Source organism: Ahaetulla prasina, chromosome 5 (assembly GCF_028640845.1).
Source record: "Ahaetulla prasina isolate Xishuangbanna chromosome 5, ASM2864084v1, whole genome shotgun sequence".
In the NCBI taxonomy this organism is placed as follows: Eukaryota; Metazoa; Chordata; class Lepidosauria; order Squamata; family Colubridae; genus Ahaetulla; species Ahaetulla prasina.
In genome coordinates, this window is record NC_080543.1 from 92,866,731 (window position 1) to 92,887,243 (window position 20,513).

General features: G+C 36.7%; 1 protein-coding gene across 4 annotated transcripts in view; it reads right to left on the reverse strand.

The window, feature by feature from the left end:
• Positions 1-20,360, reverse strand: part of LOC131200184 (cohesin subunit SA-2-like) — a 62,408-nt gene extending 42,048 nt beyond the window's left edge. For 2 of the 4 annotated variants that reach the window (XM_058186661.1, XM_058186657.1), the window contains exons 1-9: positions 20,127-20,360; positions 13,695-13,789; positions 13,301-13,447; positions 10,827-10,911; positions 10,135-10,281; positions 9,004-9,100; positions 7,285-7,361; positions 4,452-4,523; positions 3,081-3,285 (exon numbers count right to left, since the gene is read on the reverse strand). In XM_058186661.1, coding sequence (XP_058042644.1) covers positions 3,081-3,285; positions 4,452-4,523; positions 7,285-7,361; positions 9,004-9,100; positions 10,135-10,281; positions 10,827-10,911; positions 13,301-13,350 — 733 coding nt within the window. In that variant the 5' untranslated portion in view covers positions 13,351-13,447; positions 13,695-13,789; positions 20,127-20,360. Of the gene's footprint in view, positions 1-3,080; positions 3,286-4,451; positions 4,524-7,284; positions 7,362-9,003; positions 9,101-10,134; positions 10,282-10,826; positions 10,912-13,300; positions 13,448-13,694; positions 13,790-14,197; positions 16,882-16,905; positions 16,925-20,126 lie in introns of those variants that run through there. The other 2 variants (XM_058186659.1, XM_058186660.1) reach the window with 2 other exon arrangements.
• Positions 20,361-20,513: the final 153 nt, after the last annotated feature.

Genomic DNA, 20,513 nt, shown 5'->3' on the forward strand with positions numbered 1-20,513 from the left:
ACTACTTTTTTAGCTGCAAAAAACCCTTGGGTGTGTATGTACCTAAGCATCTCTGTATCAATTGTTTAATTTAAGAACTTGTCACTAAGTATCAAACCCATAAAATTCTAGCAAAAGAAACCCTTCTCAAACTAGCCTCCCAAAAAACATTATTTTTTCTGCTTTAAGCCAGTGTTGACTCCTGGAGATTTGCCTACATTAGACTCTGCAGGTGTTTTGGTGAGGTTTTTCAGGTTTGCCATTGCCTCCTTTCTAGAGCTGAGAGACAATGACTGGCCCAGGTCACCAATTTGGGTTTGTGCCTAAGGTGGGATGGGACTCAAGGGGTCTCCTACTTTTTACTTTATATTGCCTTAGCCAGTATACCAAAGTTCAAAAATTAGAAAACTAATATTTTCTTATAAAGTATCTAAAACTGTTTCAAAGTTATTACCGTATTTTTTTTTTAAGTATAAGACGCTCCGGACTATAAGACGCACCTACCTTTTTTGGTGAGGAAAACAAGAAAAAGAAATCTGCCTCTGCCTCCCAGCAATCTTGCCTCATTGCAGCAAACAGCAAATAGCCTGATTTACTTTCACTTTTGTTTTCACCATAGCTTGATTAGCAGAAGAAAGAAAAAATCTGCTCCCAGCAATTTACCTGCTTGCAGCAAGCAGCAGAGGCTGACAATAATAGGCAATGGCAATCCCTACAGCCTGAAACAGATGAGAGTCAGGAGGCTGATCTAATGGACAATCAGCTTGTGCTAATCAGGCTGTGCTGAAGCTGAAATGGGATGTTTCTTCTTGCTGCTTGCTGCAAGAAGGTAAATTGTTGGGAGGCAAAGGCCAAAGGGTGGGGGGCCAACGAGTGGGTGGGCAGGGCTACATTCAGTGTATTAGACAGACCCAAATTTTCACCCACTTTTAGGGGGTATAAAGGTGCGTCTTATACTCTGAAAAATACGGTATTAAATTATTGTTTAATAATAATTTTAATGCTACAGCAAAGCATATGATATAAAAATTATTAGAACCTAATGTCAAGGCTCCGAGTAATGAACCCAATCAAATCAGGATTCCGAGGCTAGGATCCTCCTCAAAGAACTTCTTTATTGGGTACATCATATTGGCACCCTTAAGTGTAAAATCAACTCTAAATGTTTCCTGCGGTTTCTGTATAATTAAAATAGAAAATAACTCTCTCTTCAAATGTCACAGGTCACATTGGCCAATTAGGTCAATTGGCAGGCTCTCCAGGCACTCCACCTCGACTTTATCCATCACCTGTAGAGATGACCTTTGTTCCCATGAGAAAGTTCTGTGTTGTATCTAGCAAAGCATTCCAGCCTCCTTCCCCCCTCTCCACTCTGAAGACTAGGAAAATGGCTTCTGCTAGGTTCGGTTCAGAGTTGATACCTATTTTTCCCTTATAGTTGTATAAGGAGTCATTATTTCAGAAATTATTACAATAATAATTCATTCTTAAATTATTATTAAATTATTATATAATTAATAGTCCATAATCTCTTTTTCCACTCAGTTGATGATATTTGGGTTGATTGCCAAGCTCTTTTCAACATAAATCTTGCTGCAATTAACATAACATAAACATCACAATACATTCTCCACCAATCTATGTTTGATAGGCCCCCATAATTGTGCTGGTTATTGTAACTTTAAATCTATTACCCTGTTTTCCCCAAAATAAGACATCCCCTGATAATAAGCCCAATTGGGCTTTTGAGCGCATGGCAATAAGGCCAAACGTTTATTTTAGGGTCTTATTTTTGGGGAAACATGGTATTAATTTAATAGATATTTATTTTGAATCCCTTTTTTATAGTTTCCAGAACAGATTTTTCATTGTATGATACATCATCTTATATTGATGTTTTGCATCATTTCTGGCTACTCCTTCAACTTTTTTTTTCTTATCTACCATTCAGCTTTATCTACAGAGTATGAAAATAATCAGTCAGCCTAAGAACCACAACAGGCTGTTAGCAAATCCAACAGCCTTCTTTAATATGGAAGAACTGGAAAGTACCTCCTAATTAGGTGTTAGTTCTAGAGGATGAATTCATGACACATGAAGCTGAGGCCCATAGTTTGAGCAACCTGTCTCAACTTCATTCTCTCTGGAATAAAACACACAGGCATAAACTCTTAAAGGTGCCATGAGAAATTACACACTGGTTGGAATAATACCAGAAATATGCAACTCAAATCTCCAGAAACTGGGACGTGAAGCATTCCAACCGGCCACATTCTCTAGCTGTGAATTTTTTGAAATGCATTCTGAGATTTCAGGATCAAAAATGACAATGAGTCCTAGCTAAAGCTCAGGCCTAAATCTGAAGTTATAGCATTTTAGGCATATGAGATTTTTCATTACTCTGAAGGCTATTTGAGAAAAAGAAAAATCAGAAAGAGTTCAGGTATGTAGCCTGAAGGTATGCCTTTCTTACTATAAACTCCAAGACAAAGAATGGTTGAAAGAGTAAGTATAAACTTTCCCATGTCATAATGATCTTGACTATCTATATTTCTACTTTATCTATTTATCTGGAGAGCATCTGTTGTTTCATCAGTGACATTATCGATCATGTATCACTAGGTAGTTTCTCCAATCCACAAACAGATAGAATCTGAGTTCAACAGGATCATTATTTTATAATAGCAAATAATAGATGGGAGACTACCCCAGTGTTTGAATCAGTGGGTAACAACCAATTACAAATTTTAGAAAAATCTTTTGGTTAAAGTCTAGATAATTTTTCATATCTTCCATAACTATTGATGATATTCCATAAATATAATCAACAAGGATGATAACATTTTCCATATTAGCACTAAATTCCTTAGTTTTTGAATTGCATAAAGTTCCATAAAGAAAAGCAGATTTACAAAATGCTACAATGCTCCTGTTAAAACGGTCACCTGTTGAATTATTTTCAGACTGCTATGTACATGCCACCAGAGGGGTTTTTTTTTACTCTAACTTTACCAACAATCTCTATGTTTTCACCATTTCAACAGTGCAGGTTATCAAGCTTCCAACCCCTAAATAGTAATAGTGCATATTGTTGTCCATACCTGCCAATGTACTGGTATGCCTGAATGCTCTGACCATGGAATCTGCCAAACCGGTAAGGAGAGAGATGATTGTGTCCATCAAATAGCTGTCATACAAAATGCTGTACTGACATTGTTGGACTAGTACTGCAGTGAATTCACAAAAATTTGTTCTGAACTTCTTCCAATAGGACCCTGGTTTGATGAGTGGATAGTCTTCATTGCCCTACAAGAAATGTAAAAATATACTATGATCTGAGAACATTTTATACAAAGCTGTTCAATTTGATGGAAAAGAATCCAAGGCATCCAAGAATAGTGCAGAAGACAACACTTTGATATGAAAGTTCACACAGGGCTTTAACATGTGGAATCACACGTGAAAGCAATTGTATTCAGTCTGATGGGGCTAAAACACTAAATTTTAGAAGATTCTCCTAATTGGACTTGCTAAATGCCTTTAATAACATGCAAAATTATCACTGTACACAGCATACAGTTCTTTCTTGAAATGACAGTGATCACCAAAGTCAGCATAAACCATGACTGTAATGTTAGACCCAGCTTTGTCAATCAGTTCAAGCTTTCCAACCAATACTCAGCAGTAAAGAAGATCTCCTAATACTTCACAACTTGGCTCCTTACTTCATTTAGCAGGAAGATTCACACTTATGCCTAGATGAGTTATAAGATTAAGCTTAAAGTGCAGATGAGAAAGAAATTGACAGTTGACTTCTCATTGCCAATTTTATATCATGAGATTGATACCTCTACAGCAACTGGGTGTATGCCCTACACGCCTGGAAACAGTAGTCTATTTGATAGACAGCCACTATTGACTTTATTACAGAGAAAGTTGTTGTTATCTGTATTAAAGGGTGCCTTCAACCCTCACAATTAGCTCTGAGAAGGTTTACTTCAGCTCCAGCATTTCATACCTTTCCTACCTCTCCAAACTGTGGTGATATGAGGTGGAATGAACAGAACAACAAGGTAAAATTAAAGAAGTCTGCATGTATTTTTCTTGATTCTGTTAGCAATTGACCACATGTTGCCTGTACACAAAAAATAATTGCATTTGGTTCAAGGGAGGAGGAGAAAGTGCATTAAGCAACATAATTTTTTTCAGTTAATGGAGAAACATAAAGAATATCATTCGTAAGAATTACATTTAAAAATACATGATAAAAACTGACTAAACAGTGAACTCCTACTGGTATTTTAGAAAATGTAAACGTTTTTATTATATATTGAACAGATCCTGTGAAAGTTTGTAGCAATCTTGGTTACTGTCACTACATGTATTGCATACAGTCTAAAAAGCTTATTGGGTATCCCTGCATAAATTCTAGCAAAATAAAGAGTTGAGTATATATTAAATAATTACTTTACCATGTCCACTGGCCAAGTAACAGTCAAAATCCAGGGATAAGCCATAAACCTTTTATATTGCAATCCTGTTTCCTATAATACATAAAGGCAAAACAAAACTTAAGCAGTGATGTTTAACAACATCAATGTTCTCATAATAATTAAATACAATTATAAACATCCATAGCTAAGTTCAAACAATTTTTGTGTATGTTGATATTTTTGTATAAGTAAGAATTTCTTTATCACCTCCAAGCAGTAGTGGGTTTCAAATCCTATCGCTACCAGTTCACTTGAGGAGGTATGCGCGCCCATGCTGCTTCTGCACAGAAACCTCTGTGCATGTGCAGAGAGGTCCAGGCGGGTGGGCGGAGCCTCCTGCCACCACTGCTACCGGTTCGCCCAATCCAGGGCGAACCGGTAGCAACCCACCACTGCCTACAAGGTACTGGTAATATCCTACATATATCTTCAGTTTTCATGAGTTTCATGATGAGAAACTGCCATCAATACTTAAGTCAATGAAGAAGCACATATAATGAGCTGTTATATAAAAACATTCATGTATAGTTTTTAAGGACAGGAAAGCTAGGGGATTTGGAGGAATAATTCTGGGATTGATAAATTTTATCAATAATTGACTTTTTTGGAATTTTTAAGTATTGGGATATTGGAACATTAGAGATATATTGAATAACTTTTAATATATTAATTTGGTACAAAATGACTCAGCAGGAGACAATAAAGTTCTATGAAGAAATGTTAATGATGGTTAAAAGTTTTTATGAAAGTGTGATAAAGAATCATAAGGAGATGATGGGATTGTCCAAAGATAAAGAAGTGAGTGTAGAAGACCGTCAACAAATGGTGGGAAAAGATGAACAAAATATTCAGAAGATAGATGAGAAATCAGAAGGAGTGGTAGAGGAGACAAATCAATATAAGCTACAAGAAAACAAAAACAATGAAAAGACAATAATAATAAATATTAAAAATAGAATAGAGGGGGGGAAAGGAAGACTTCCCAAAAATAATGAAAGGGTTATGGATAGGCAACCAAATGATGCAGCAGAAGGAGATAAGGGGTAAGGCAGAGGGAACATTCAGTCTATGTAAAAATGTTAGAAAGAAATATAGGATCCCAAGAGAGAAATATAAAAGAATCACCAAAAAGTAAATGATGAAATTCAAAAAAGGCTGAGAGATGACAGATAGAGACATAGTATCTTGTAATACTGTGATTGTATTAAAAACTAACAGAAACAAATAGAAAGTATAAATTGGAAAAATAGTAACACATAGATATATAATAAATTTATTATAACCACAAATATATTAATATTAGGAGGTAGAAGACTGTGATTAGGCATATTTAAATGTATTATTACGATTAACAGTGTGCAAAAAATATATTGTCATTTATAGCTTTTAAGGACTACAAACTCAGCGGATTTAGAGATATAATCCCAGGACTGATTAAATTTTATTAATACTTGGTTTTATTGGTGTTATTAGAAAATTAAGATATTGGAAATTTGGTGGAACTTGAGTAATATTTAAAATATTAAAATATTGGTGACTTAACAGGGGTCAACAAACACATTGTATGAAAAATGGTAATTGAAGTACCATAAAAAGAGAATAGTACTATTTAAGATAAAGAGGTGAATATGGAAGAACCCCAATTAAATGGGGGGGGAAATAAGTATAAATTGGGAAAATAGTATCATACATACTGATACATAAAAGAATATATTATAATTATAATGAGCATATCAAGGCTAGAAGTTGGAAGATAAAAACTATGTATATGTAATTGTATTATTACTGTTAGCACTGTATAAAAAATGTATTGACCCAATCATTACACTGTCCACAAAATATGTTGGTTGTTAAAGGAAAACTGCAAATGAAACATATACCAAAAAAATAATTATTATCCAGTAAGCTTCCATGGCAGAGGGTGGAATCTGGATTTCCCAGACTTATTTCAATAGGTAAACTAGTGTGCCTGTTACAGTGATTTTACAAAGCTGCTACTTTTATTTATTCTGCTATTGACATCTTACCTAACTGTAATTAAAAATAAAAGCTATCTGGTAAATTAAATTACAGATTAAAAATGACTCTCAACAGTTTTGGACTATAGCCTTCTACATGCCTCTTCCATGTGTCCCTCAAACCAATGAAGCTGTGTGTTGTGGTCCGCCAGCAGCCTGCGGAGCTGGCAGCAGAGTCAGAAAGTGAGGAGGCTGGGGAGGACAATGGGCCAATCCTGGAGTCTGGGGAAAGCCCAGACAAGGACTCTGTGTCAGAGGCAAAGATGGAGCCATCTCTAGGAGCATCTAGGAGTGATGCGCGGACTCCAGAGCCCGCAGAGTTGGACAGCAGAGAAGCAGAGGAAAAAGGAGGAGCCTGTTCCTAGTGCACACATGCGCAGAGCTGCCAGAAGGCAAGAACAGCTAAAGCAAAAGGGACGACTTGGGAGTAAGGCCAGGAGATGACTGGCCCTTACCGTAAGGCTTAAAAGAGAAACAAAGGCACTTGGGCCTTTTGCAGGAAAGCAATGTTGCTCTGTTTACAGTTGGCATCTCTTATTTGTTTCTGAACTCGGTGGGGCTTTGCCAAGTAAGGCTTTTCGCAGGGTGTCAAAGAAGATAAAGGTTGGTGATTATCCCAAAGGACTTCTTCTGAAGGACTTTTTTTGCAACTGATTGGGACTCAGCTGGGAATGAACATAATTCTCAGCTGTACAATAAAATAGGTTTTTTGAGGATTAATTGTGTATTGTAATGACTCAGTAAGCCTAAGTCACAACACTGTGCTCTTCTGCCTTAGGAAAGGAAGGACCTACTTCATCGAATTTCTCTGTCATTTTATGCATCACTTCACAGTTCTGTAAACTTTGGAACATCTCTGCAGTAACCATTCCTACGGAAACAACAATAGGAAATTTAAATGAGCCTTTAATGTATTGCAGTAGTATGCACATATACTTTATTATAAAACAATAATGGGATTACAGTATCAGAGATTCAAAAGTCAACAAAAAATTAGCACCCAGCATAATAGATATTCTGCACCATTGTACTACATTGCCTTTTATTTAATTATTATATTTAATTACAATTGTATTCTCATCTATGAATAATTCAGTGGAATGCACATCCAGGTGAAACATGCACAGGATTGATGACCCTCTGTACAATATTCATAAGCATATCACAGATATGCTTAGCACCTCAGAATTTCCAGTGTTTTCAACATTCATCTTCAGGATTCAGGATTTTGCTGATAATACAAAGTCACCAATAAAACATAGCTGGATAACTTGTTTTATTGCAGAGAAGATAGAAGCCATATAGGTGCAAAAGAGCTGCATATGAAAGAACCCAGACAGTGCTCTAGACTTGTTTGCTCCAGTGTGTAAATTCTGTAGCTCTTCTTCCACTTTTTTAAGTCAATAGAAATTTGGCAATTCCTCCTGGGAAGCCTTGAAAAAATTGCTTTTCAACATATAAGCACTAATTGAAAACTTGGATAGAAGGTTTGATAAATTAACAACAGTTTTAAATCAGCCCAAAGATGGCACTCGGATGTAAGTAACAGCAGTTAAACCAGACTTACAATCAGATGGATTGGAATCTAATTTGTTGCTAGCAGATTTGAAGTTTGGAGCCTGGTTTGAGAATTACAGGCTTGTTGAAGAAAGCTGAAAGGGGCATGAGTTCAAAAGATTTAGAGATGGCAGAATTGATGAGTGATGGACTGGATTTTTTTAAGAAGATTGGTAGAGATTGGGGAATGGACTTCTTATATCCAATCAGAAAACAATTGCCAAGAGATGTTCATTTCAACTTGCAGGAAGATTTTTTGAACAACATATGCTGTGGAGATATTTACAACAGAGATTTATGACTTTGGGGAATGAGATGCAATTGTTGGAAAGATCCCAGTTAAAAATTTAAAGAAAAGTTTTATCATTAAGGAGGATAAATAATATTTAATCCTGTTAATGACTGCGGTGGTTCATGGTAGATTAGAAGCCATTGTGGACTTTCTGGAATTAAATACAATAATAGATTGTTAAGGGGGCTTTATAATGTAACTTTGTTGCTGAGTTTATCTGTTAACTGTTTTTTTAATACAGTAGATAGATGCCAGGTCAAATTAGCTGGGTAAACAGAGTTGTAGAAGTTCATAACATTGTGGGTCTGTTTCACAAGGTGGGGGGCGGGGAATCTATTATTGCTGAAATATATTTATCAGTATTCATCTAGGGGCAACATTCTATGTTTATATGTTGGGTTTATTTATGAACATTTTCCATGTTTTATTTAGTTTTGTTTTGTTCTTGTATTTTTTCCTTTTGTTTTCAGTACAATAGTATGCATGCAATAGTGGTTCTTCTAGAATGGATGCTTCCCATTTTTGCAAGTTTCTGTCCACCCTTATATCTACCTGGAACAATCATCAACAAATATAATCCTGCATTGTAAACAACAATTGAATGTATAATGAAATACATTTTAATCATTGTCTCTCTTTGTAATGTAGAAAAAAGGATTTTTACCTTGACAGCCTGAACACTGAATGAAGAAGTTAATGAGATCCAGAAGTGCCACATCTCTATCTTTTTTGTAGGCTTCAATCCAGTCATCTATCACAGGCTGAACCAGATTGCAAAAAAAAACAACCCAGATTAAAAACTAAAAATGGCATATCACAACAATGAAATAAAAGAGAGCAAAGCAATAAGGTTTTCATAAATAGTTTAATAGCAAATGTTCTGTCTTACATATTGGAAAAAAGAATCTGAACACTAAATACAAGCTCGATGGACATTATCTTTTAGATGACCCCCACCCCATTAAAGTCCCTGGAGTTTTCATATCAAATGATCTAAGTGCCAAAACCCACTGCAACTACATCGCAAAAAAGGCTTTAAGAGTTGTAAACTTAATCTTGCGTAGCTTCTTCTCCAGAAACACTACACTACTAACCAGAGCATATAAAACATTTGCTAGACCAATTCTTGAATACAGTTCGCCTGTCTGGAACCCATACCTCATTTTGAACATTAATACAATTGAGCGTGTCCAGAAATATTTTACAAGAAGTGTTCTCCACTCCTCTGATTACAACAAAATACCTTATGCCACCAGACTTGAAATCCTGGGTTTAGAAAATTTAGAATTCCACCGCCTTTGACATGACCTGAGTTTAACTCATAGAATCATCTGTTACAATGTCCTTCCTGTTGAAGACTACTTCAGCTTCAATCACAACAATACATGAGCACACAATAGGTTTAAGCTTAATGTGAACCGCTCCAATCTTGATTGCAGAAAATATGACTTCAGTAACAGAGTTGTTAATACTTGGAATACACTACCTGACTCTGTGGTCTCTTCCCAAAATCCCCAAAGCTTTAACCAAAAACTATCTACTATTGACCTCACCCCATTCCTAAGAGGTCTGTAAGGGGCGTGCATAAGAGCACCAAGGTGCCTACTGTTCCTGTCCTAATGTTCCTTTTGATTGTATCCAATTTTGTATAGTTTTTACATACTTATGCTTATATATATGCTTATATATCGTATAGTTATTTCATGCTTATGCTTATATATACCGTTGTGACAAATAAATAAATATAAATAAATAAATAAAATGTCCAGTCAATCCAGAAAATATGTAGATGTACCTGCATAGCTCTTTTCCCCATACTGACCACCTCAAACAATGTAACGGATTCAACCACTTCTCCATTTTGAAGCTGGCTTGATTGTTTACTACTGGAAGAGTTTCTTCTTCTGTTTTCACATTGCTCTCGGACTTTTCTTTTCCCTTTCTAAAATGATAAAGATGAAATCCACTCCATGACACAGGAACAGTATGCAAAGGGACAAATTCCTTGACAGAACTGTTATAAAATAGATACACAGGTACCAACTACATTGATCCAGCATTATCAGCTGGGAGGAGTGTTCAATTTCACTAGGAGGGGGTGCAGATATAGGAAATATATTTACAAACAATCCTCACTTAAACATTCATTTAGTATTTTTTTGTAGTTACAATGCTGTTACCAGAACTGCTATTGCTAAGTGGTACAGTCAGGTGTTTCACTAACAACTGCTTCACTTGTTGAAGGAAAGTCTTATTTCCAATTAGTGTCATTAAGTGAGGACAACCTATATGGATATTTACAAAATGTAACCATTTCACATTAATAGTAGTATAGGTCAACTTTAGACATACCCTTGAACTGAAATATATTAATTTGATAGCACCCCCAAATATGGTTTTAAGCTATAAATTGCACCGAGTGAAGTTCAAGATAAAATTCCATTTTTTCGCATCTAATTTTATGAAATTAGAAATCATAGCACTTACAAAAACTTCAGTGTTACCATTTCTCAAGCAATTTCCATTTGGTGTAGTGGTTTCAGGGGCAACCTCGTCTTGGATTTCATTTTCTCTGAACATAATTTTAAAAACGTAAGAAAAACTCATATGAGTATGAACATTTAAAAGAGTAGAGAATACTATTCTGTAATTTTGTGAAAGAGATTGCTAGCTAAATCAGTGTAACCACCAAAGAGAAAAAATACATTAAAAGTGATACTTAAAAGCTGCTTCCTTAAAACAAATAACGCATCAATATTTGCCTAGAGTAAACTATATACATAGCAAACATAGAGCCACAATAGATATTCCACAGAACATGCAAATAAATTTCTAACATTTGTTTTAATGAAACTACAGAAATCTGGAATTAAGTTTCCCTCTATTGCTAAATATCTGTGAATATGATTTTTCTCTCTCTGAGAAATCTGAAAGAAATGTTTACCAAACAACTGGCACCTTTCCTGTTATGTGATGCTCTTACATTTTACTGAAAATCAAATGCACATAAAATAAACAGGAAAATATTTTCACATTATCTGTACTGTTTAGCTCTTCAAAAATCATTGCAATAAAGCCATCTTGAAATCTACCAAACAAGTACTTATTCTTTTACTATACATACTGTATATATAAAGTAAAATAAAAAAACTCGAGTTATATAAATAGTATTGGTTCCATAATAAAACTATGAACAGTGTTGTGTTAGTATTTCAATCAAATTTCCCAGACTTGTTTAAGATAGGCTAACATGTAACAATCTTTAATTCCAGCTTGATTTCCTTTTTGGGAGAAAAATGAGACCGCAATTCCAAACATTGCCTGTCTTACTGTCCAATTATCTATTTAGTCTGAAGAAGTGCTTATATACATTCAATCAGAATAAATTAGGATAAGGTATGTCATTTGCATCTAGAATGTCTCAAATTCCATTCAGCTGACTTGATAGTAGGAATATTATAACTGATGCTTAGTCAAGTTCTAATTTACTGCATTATTAAAGACAAAAGCAATGACATCTGTATGCGGATGGTAAAATCCCAAGAGTACAACCAAAAATAATTCTAAATCTGAAGCACCTTCAAAATAATTTTTCCCAATCCATTGTTTTGAATGTGCTAGATAAGTTTAACTTTAATATTTATTTCACAGTATGCTCAAGTGCCACTATGTAGAAATTTAAGATGGTATCTGGGACTGCTTAAATTGTTGTTCTTATTGCAAATGGAATTGTTGCATTATGAGTTTTTACAATAAAAGAAAGCCAAACGGGGGTCTTTTCCACATTCCCATTCAATTTAGGTCTATCTTTCATCAAGGTACCTGTTACATTAAGTAAGATACAGGTATTCGTCAACTTATGACCACAATTGAGCCTAAAATTTATGTTGTTAAGTGAGACATTTGTTATGTGAGTTTTTCTCCATTTTACAACCTTTCTTGCCTCCGTTGTTAAGTGAATCACTGCAGTTGATATGTTACTAACCCGGTTTTTAAGTGAATCTGACTTCACCATTGACTTTGCTTGTCAGAAGGTTGCAAAAGTGATCACATGACCTTGGAAGGGTCATAAATATGAATCGGCTGCCAAGCATTTGAATTTTGATCACATGATCATGGAGATGTTACAAAGGTTGTAACAGTGAAAAATGGTCATAAGTCACTTTTTTCAGTGCTATTGTAACTTTGAACAGTCATTAAATGAACTGTTGTAAGTCGAGGATTACTTGTACACAATGATTTGGCAATAGACACACACTTCACAATGGAGTAGTAGTGCCAGGATGATGGGGTTTAACATTTTTGGTTGAAATCAACTACTTTTATGATTTACTTCTATTCCAGTTCTATAATGCATTTGTTTTCAGTGGGAAAAATGATAGACACAGGACATCTTTCACTTGACTTTTGTTAACATTTCTCATAGCTCTATGGACAATCATTTCTAGCCTTCCAATCTGTTCCCCACTTACCAAACTCATCCACGTATCCCACAAGGAAAAAGAAAAATCTAATCTGATTTGCTGTGTGTGTGTGTGTGTGTGTGTGTGTGTGTGTATGTGTATCTTCATCCAACCTGTCCCTATTCATATATTCTGTATTCCTTCCTTCTTCTGCCCACAGACAACACAAGCATATTTAGGCAAAAGGTCCAGAGGAACAACATTGCTTGTGTCCTATATATAATCATCCATCTCCTTCCCTGCTGCAAATTCATGATTGAGACATCTATTCTAAGTGGTATGGTAAATGTTCACAACCAACTACCGTGTGAGTGTAGAGTTGAAGAGAAGTCATTGCTCTTTTCTCCTTTGAGGAAAAAGCAATAACCTTGGATGGCTGGTTCTCTTATTTAAAGTAAAATAAAGTAAATAAAGTACTTTTTAAAAACAGAGCTTTATTTTTTTTCCCTAACTAAATAGAATGGTGTGTTTAGCCATCAGGGTTGGCTAAGTACTCACCCATGATCCTCTCGAACATCATTGAACTGACATCTTTCTCCTGGAGACATTCACACTCAAAATATGTGAAGAACAGTCTTTGAATGTATGGAATTGTGAGTGTGTGAGGCATTCACACAATTTTACAATAGCAAAGTACAGAAATACCTGGAAGCCAAAACACATGCAGTATTATCCACCACAACTTCTCTATTGTAGAGCAATTTAAGAGATGTTGGTGGGGATTATCTGAAACATTAACTGAAAAAACTCTAGTTGTGTAACAAACGAACAGGTCTATAAATAGATGTACAGACATTTACCCACATTTCCAAACCATAAATATAATTTAATGAAACATAGTTTTAAATAAAAATGCCAAGGTAATGTTTGTATGCTATTGTTAGAAACTTACTTGTGGTTAGAAAAATTGGCAACTGAACCGGATTCTGCTATCATTAACACTACATCCTCTCAGCAGGGCAGAAAGTAAATTATCCAGAGAAGATACTTCAATATGAAAAAGAATATAGAAGACATTTTAGTTTATTTTCTGTAGCATCCCTGCGAAACTACAACACTGAAATACACAGTCCCATAAAAGATACAAAAGTAGCAATTCCCAAGGAAAATGTACAATTAAATTTTAGCAAAAATAAACTTCAGTAACATTGTAATCAATGTCATTATGTGTCAATGATCCTACAGATATCACAAGTAATTTAGCAACATTTATGATGAAAGCCAGTTATCTAACTGCAGACAGAAATCAGTACACAAATGAGGAAAAATACTACTGGTAATACAGTAGCTCACACTTTGAGGTGTACAGTTGATGTCTAGGGTGTTTAAGAGAAAAGTACTCCATTTAATATGATAAGGAAAAACAGACTCTCTTTGCAAGGATTATAAACATACTCAAGCAAGATACTCTGATTCTGCGATCTACTGAAGTATATAATTTGTTGACCAACTGATGTATAATTTGTTGAGGTATCCAGAGGGGGTTGGAAGGGGAAAGAATGAGAGGGAAGGAAAGAGAAGGGTTACTTATGGGACCGCCTACTGCTACCGATTGCCTCCCACCGACCCGTGCGCTCTCACAGAGAGGGACTCCTCAGGGTGCCGTCCGCCAAGCAATGTCGGCTGGCGGCCCCCAGGGGAAGGGCCTTCTCTGTGGGGGCTCCCACCCTCTGGAATGAACTTCCCCCAGGACTCCGTCAACTGCCTGACCTTCGGACCTTCCGCCGCGAGTTGAAGACTTACCTATTTATTCACGCAGGACTGGCATAGAAATTTTTAGTAGCTTTTAATATTCTGATATAAATTTTACGGGGTTTTTATGGTTTTAAATGGTTTTAATTTAGGCCTGATATTCAATAAGTTTTTTAATTTTTGTTTTATTGTGTACATAAATATTGTTTTATTCTGGCTGTGAACCGCCCTGAGTCCTTCGGGAGAAGGGCAGTATAAAAATCTAATAAATCTAAATCTAAATCTAAGGAAAGGGCACTATTTGAGGTAAATACACTACAGTACCTTCAAAAAAAATTGCTATATCAGCTTTCAATAACACATTTAGTTCCTTGTGTACATGGTTGTTTTGCCAGGCCCTCTCCTGAATAATTGAAGATGAGCATCCCAAGAAAAGAACATTCATGTTCAGGGTTCCAAGGAACACCCCCAACAAAATAAAGCTCTGAGGCTTGAGGTTCCTCAAAGTTCCAATTTATTAGAGATGTCATGTTGGGACAGCTGGGAAAACCCGAAACTGAAAGCTTCCAGGTTTTCCATACCCAGTTGACAGTTCACAGCCCTGCCCCACACCCATAAGTTCATCACATTGTCCAATCAACTCTTCACACTCAATTGGATACAATCTTCAGGCAGTCTACATCAGACACAGGCAAAAGTCCTTGAATACGGAATGTTGTTATGACTAACTTTCTATCGCTCCAACAACAACCCCCTCCCAACTTCCCCAGCTAAAATATGTGACAGTTAAGAAGCAAAAAGAAAACTGTCTTCCAAAACTGACAATTAGATGATATGACAATTAGTTAAGGGTCTCCAGCAGTCCTAGGGGTTTGAGACATGCTTCCTTTGAAATAAACAGCATATATTCCTCAGTGCTTATCTGAATTTAATTAAAATATGAGAAAGTATGTACTGCTACAGTCCACCTCTGTCAATCTGCCCATTTTCCTTTCTGAATTAAAGCTGCTTACTTTTTCTTCTACTATTATTTTCAAACCATGTTGTATCTTTACAAATTGTAGCCCTTCCAGAGGTTTCTCACACTTTAGCACTTTTTAAATTAGAAATTATTTTGTCTACTACTAGTCTTAACTGCTAGTCTTAACCCAGGTAAAAGATGGGTTGAGTTCTCATCCCAACCCCAAAGGCAATGTCCTGTTTAATTCTCAATTAAAAAAATACAAGCAAGCACAGTCTCCATTTATTAAGGTCCCTTACGTTTCGACTTACATTATGAGCTGATTCCCTATTTAGGACATCCGTTAACAAAAATCATTTCATTTTATGGTCACAAGTTTACTCCATAAACAAGGGCCTCTTTTAAAATAAGCTCATGTGGGCAAAGTTACTTGCTATGTTATCATAAAATACCACTGTAAAAAAGAATCGTTTAACATCAGTAAGCTGCTCAGATGTATGTGTGAAAGCAATTCACATAATGACTAGGGCAGGGGCTCCCCAGTACTGGTCCATGGCCTGTTAGGAACTGGGCTACACAGCTGGAGGTAAGCAATTGAAACCATCTCCCTCCCCCCAGATCCGTGGAAATATTGTCTTCCATGAAACTGGTCCCAGGAGCCAAAAAGGCACTGCTGGAATAGGGGACTGTATGTTCAAACTGTAGCAAACCTGCTACAATCTTGCCTTCAGCAAATTACAGGAACATCAAAATGATGTGCATTATGACAGCATCACACAAATGCTAATAGTATGTACTTGTATCCTAACATCTGACACAAGAACATAAGTCATTGCATCTGAATGATGACATAATCAACATGTTATTTGCCCCTGCAGATGCCTTTGCACTAAGATCTTCCATTATTTCGTCAGGTGCTCACTATGTTTTAGGTTAGGGGACTATCTAACCTAAACCAAGAGACTATCTTGGTAAATATATACAGGCCTCACATGAATCAAGCATGATTAAGGGGAGTTGGAAAAATGATTTTTTGTAATGTTGTTCTTTCAAAGTTTCCATATCCTCCCTCACTGTCATTTCTGATACAGAAAAGGTACAGTGGCTGCTTTTTGCAGATATAAACTAACATGTACTGCAAGGTCAAGACAACCATAAAGAAAACATCTGGACTATATAGCAGATATTCCAAGATAAGTAGAGTTTTAAGATACTGTAGAATACTGATGTTGCCATATTTTATTAAGGAAGTATTCTTGGGAATTTATTTATAAAATCAAAATTTTAGCATGTAAATATTGAGCATTTTAGGTAAAAAAACAATTTCCTACAACAATGGATGTCCAATGGATACAAAGCAAGGCAAGTTTTTTGCCAAGTTAAAAAAAGATATGGAAAAATAAAAAAACAAAGTATGCTTTGTTAATAAAGTAGTCAAGGAATAAATTACCTAAATTAGTTTGTGTGTTCTGCAGAAGAAAAAGGAAATTCAAGTTAAATATTTTTATAAAACAATATTTAGGACTAGGAAAGGATTAAATCTAGAACAGGGGTGTCAAACTGGCAGTCAACGGGCTGTGTGCGTCACATGCAGGTACGCCCACCCCAGCTCCGCAAAGGGGGAAAATGTCACGAAACATCATGTGATGGCAACTTGATGCCGCAAGTTTGACACCCATGATCTAGAACATAAGCCATATAAAGATGATATATAAATCTACAACAACATAGACAACATCCATTCAACCCTACATAAATTTGGCCAATATATAGGAAACAATGACCAATAAAATATTATTAGCATATGGCACCTACAGAGGTCATGCAATCACTGATATACAAATTTAGTTTACTAAAGCATCAGCAAATACACACACAATACAATCCAATATAGGAGATAATATATTAAGTTAAAACCATAATAAAAACATCATAATTTGGATCCATCAAATTGCAATGGGATAGATGCTATAATATGATATCTAAGGAAGTTAACCCTCTAACACCTTTCATATGAATAAAGTCTAAAATATTTAGAATTTGGGGGGAAAGAAGACTAATGGTATGAACAAAGGTTTTTATTCATCTACCTCTCACTTTATTTTGATCATTTATTTGATCAAATTATTTGATCATATATACTATGTTCAGAACAAAGAAAACATATCTTCACTGAACGTACTATTCTTAAAAATGGTAAAGCATTTTCACAATGTCTCAATGCTCACAAATATAACAACTGTTAGTACCAACAATAACTAAAAGGTGTTTCCAAGTGGTTTAGAACCAGGATATCACTAGATATCATATTCTCAGAAAGGAAAACTGTAAAACTGCAGATTATTGGTCTAAAGTTTTCTTTTCCTCTGTACTCACATTCTTAAGTGAGTGTCTATTGGAAATCTCTTACCACGATCATCCTAATAATTTGTCTATGGAGATTCTCAGTCCTCCAGGTCATGATTGTCCCAAAGGTGTTTTTTCAAGAGGCAACTGGATTTTCTGGATTTTTTTTAAGACACTTTGCTAACAAAACGTCTTCAAAGAAAAACCAGAAAGTCCAGTTGCCTCTTGAAAACACCTTTGGGACATCCTAATAATTTGTTCTTGATGAAATACTCTTACACACAGTTAGAGGTACAACCAGGAAGTGCCTTGTTACCGATTTCATCTATATTGTGAATCATCAAAATGCAAGTAACCAGATGATCAAACCCAGTGGTGGGTTGCTCCCAGTTCGGTCTGGTTCTATAGAACTGATAGTAAAACCAGCGGGACGCCACCCGCCCCAATGTCATCATGGGTGATCTGCACATGCGTAGAAGCCCTACAGGTCAAACCCTATTGGGAATTCAACTCCCAACTGAATCTTTGCATTTGGCATTTTAGATTACTAAATATAGGACACACTATAAAAACAGAGAAATTTCCCATTCCAAGATAGAGGAAGTGTGGAAATTATTTAAAACTCTCTATGTGGTGGCTTGAAGCCTGTACAGTATATAGTATTCTAAGATCTGACAGGTAGGAAGCTCTTTCTCTACCTCCTTTCTTCTAAGTTTAGATCATTACTTCATTATGATGCAGTAGACCACATAAAACTGTAACATGAAAATAAAGTCCTTAACTGTGTGCAAAGCTGCACAAAGTACAGTAGTGGCCAAAACTGAGGAAACCTTTTGGGAAAAGTGCATTTTTAAGATTTGATGGCCAATAATACCACTTTTTTTGAATAGTACCATAAAATTATATATCAATGGAAAGATAATTTAATCAAGAATGTAATGCTTTTCAACCTTTCTTTGAGAGCTGAAAATGGTTTTGGTGGAATTCTAGATTTTAGGCCAAATTCTTGCAGTCTGCGCCAAACAGTCCTTGCACTCAACTTCATATTGCATTGCGCCATTTCATCTTGTATAGACCCAGATGATTTTCTTCTGTCACGTAGGCATAGTCTCTTAATTCTTCTATCATCACTTGCTGTTGTGCACCTTTTCCTGCCTTTACCAGTGTGGTTTTGTAGTGACTGAGTCTCCTTATACCTCTTCAGAAACTTAGAAATGCCATCTTTTGTTAAGTTTCCACCAATTTTTCTTCTAATTTGTTTATAACTGTAGCCTTGTTCAGTTAATAATACTATTTTACATTGTTTTCTGGGTGGCCAGTCAACTCTTTGCACTATTACTTTAATTTTATTACATTTTACAAGCTCACTAAATGAAAGAACACCAGAAAGCCCAACCAACTTGATTGCGATCACATAACACACTGACAAATGCCCTCCTCTCAGCTTGAATACAAGACATCAATAACTGAATCCTACTGTGATCTGATTGGCTCATTGCCAAAACAAGATGACACCCGATTGGCTCTCTAAACACTGAGGCTGCAATCAGATGAAGGAAAGCTACCTGAGCAAGTTGTGCTTTCCTTTTTCTGGTTATTTAGCTATAACTTTTCATAGAATACAGATAATTGAACAAACTTCGTTGCATTAAATTATTGATTAAATTATCTTTCCATTGATCTATAACTTTATGGTACTACCCCCCCAAAAAGTGGTGTTACTAAGCCATCAAACCTCATAAATACACTTTCCCCAAAAGGTTTCCACAAGGTTGGCCAATACTGTATAGTGCAGACAGTGCAAGAAAGGAGACATTTCATATCACAATGAGCGCAAATCAAAGACAAGCATACAAATATGGCAGCAATGCACATGAAGGAAGGAGTTTACTCTGCCCTGTCAAAGTCGGATGCAAAAAAGAAAAAAAAAAAACCTCCCAAATTACAAAGACGCTACCGCCACCTTTTTTTTAACGCTTTGAGCGCAAAGAACTCATGTGGGAGTGGGAGGTTAAGACCGTGAACTGGAATTAAACAAAGCCTCAGCCATGGAAGTTTTTGGTTTGCAAAAGAAAGAGCCTTGAAGGGGGGGGGGCATCAAGAAGGAGATATTACGAGATATTAAAGCCAGCGTAAAGGAGGGCGGCGGAGCAGCTACAGAAAGACAGCGAGGGAGGAAAGCTGCAGGGGATTGGGCGCATATTGCAAACCCCGCGGGAGAACCAAAAGAGGGAGCAAAGCTCTGTCCACGGCCGGTTCACCCCCTCCCCAAGCCCAGCCCAGCCCAGCCCTGCGCCCGGACAGGGACCCGCGCGCGCCCCCTACCCAGCGGGCTGCGCCGGTCCAGAGAAGGACCCGATTCGGAGCCGAAAGAACGAGGCAGGGCGGTCCCAGCGTCAGTCTGAGCTGCCGCTTTCCTGCTGCCGATTCAATCCCTGGCGCAGAGCGAGGGCCAATTCCCGCCCTCCTCCCGTCGCTCTCCCTTCACGCGCCTCGATCCGCCCCATGGAAAAAGGAACGGGACAGCCGCCCGGAAAAGAGTATCGGCTCGTGATCTGGAAGGGAGAGGCTCTCTTCAAACCCCGCCCCTCGGCTTTTTTTTTTTTCTTCGCCCGGGGGGGGGGAAAGAATGGCGGAGAGGGGCGGGGTTTCTAGGCGCGCTGCACCAACCGGTGGGATCAACAAAGAAGGCACTTCCGTTCCGTCGCAGAT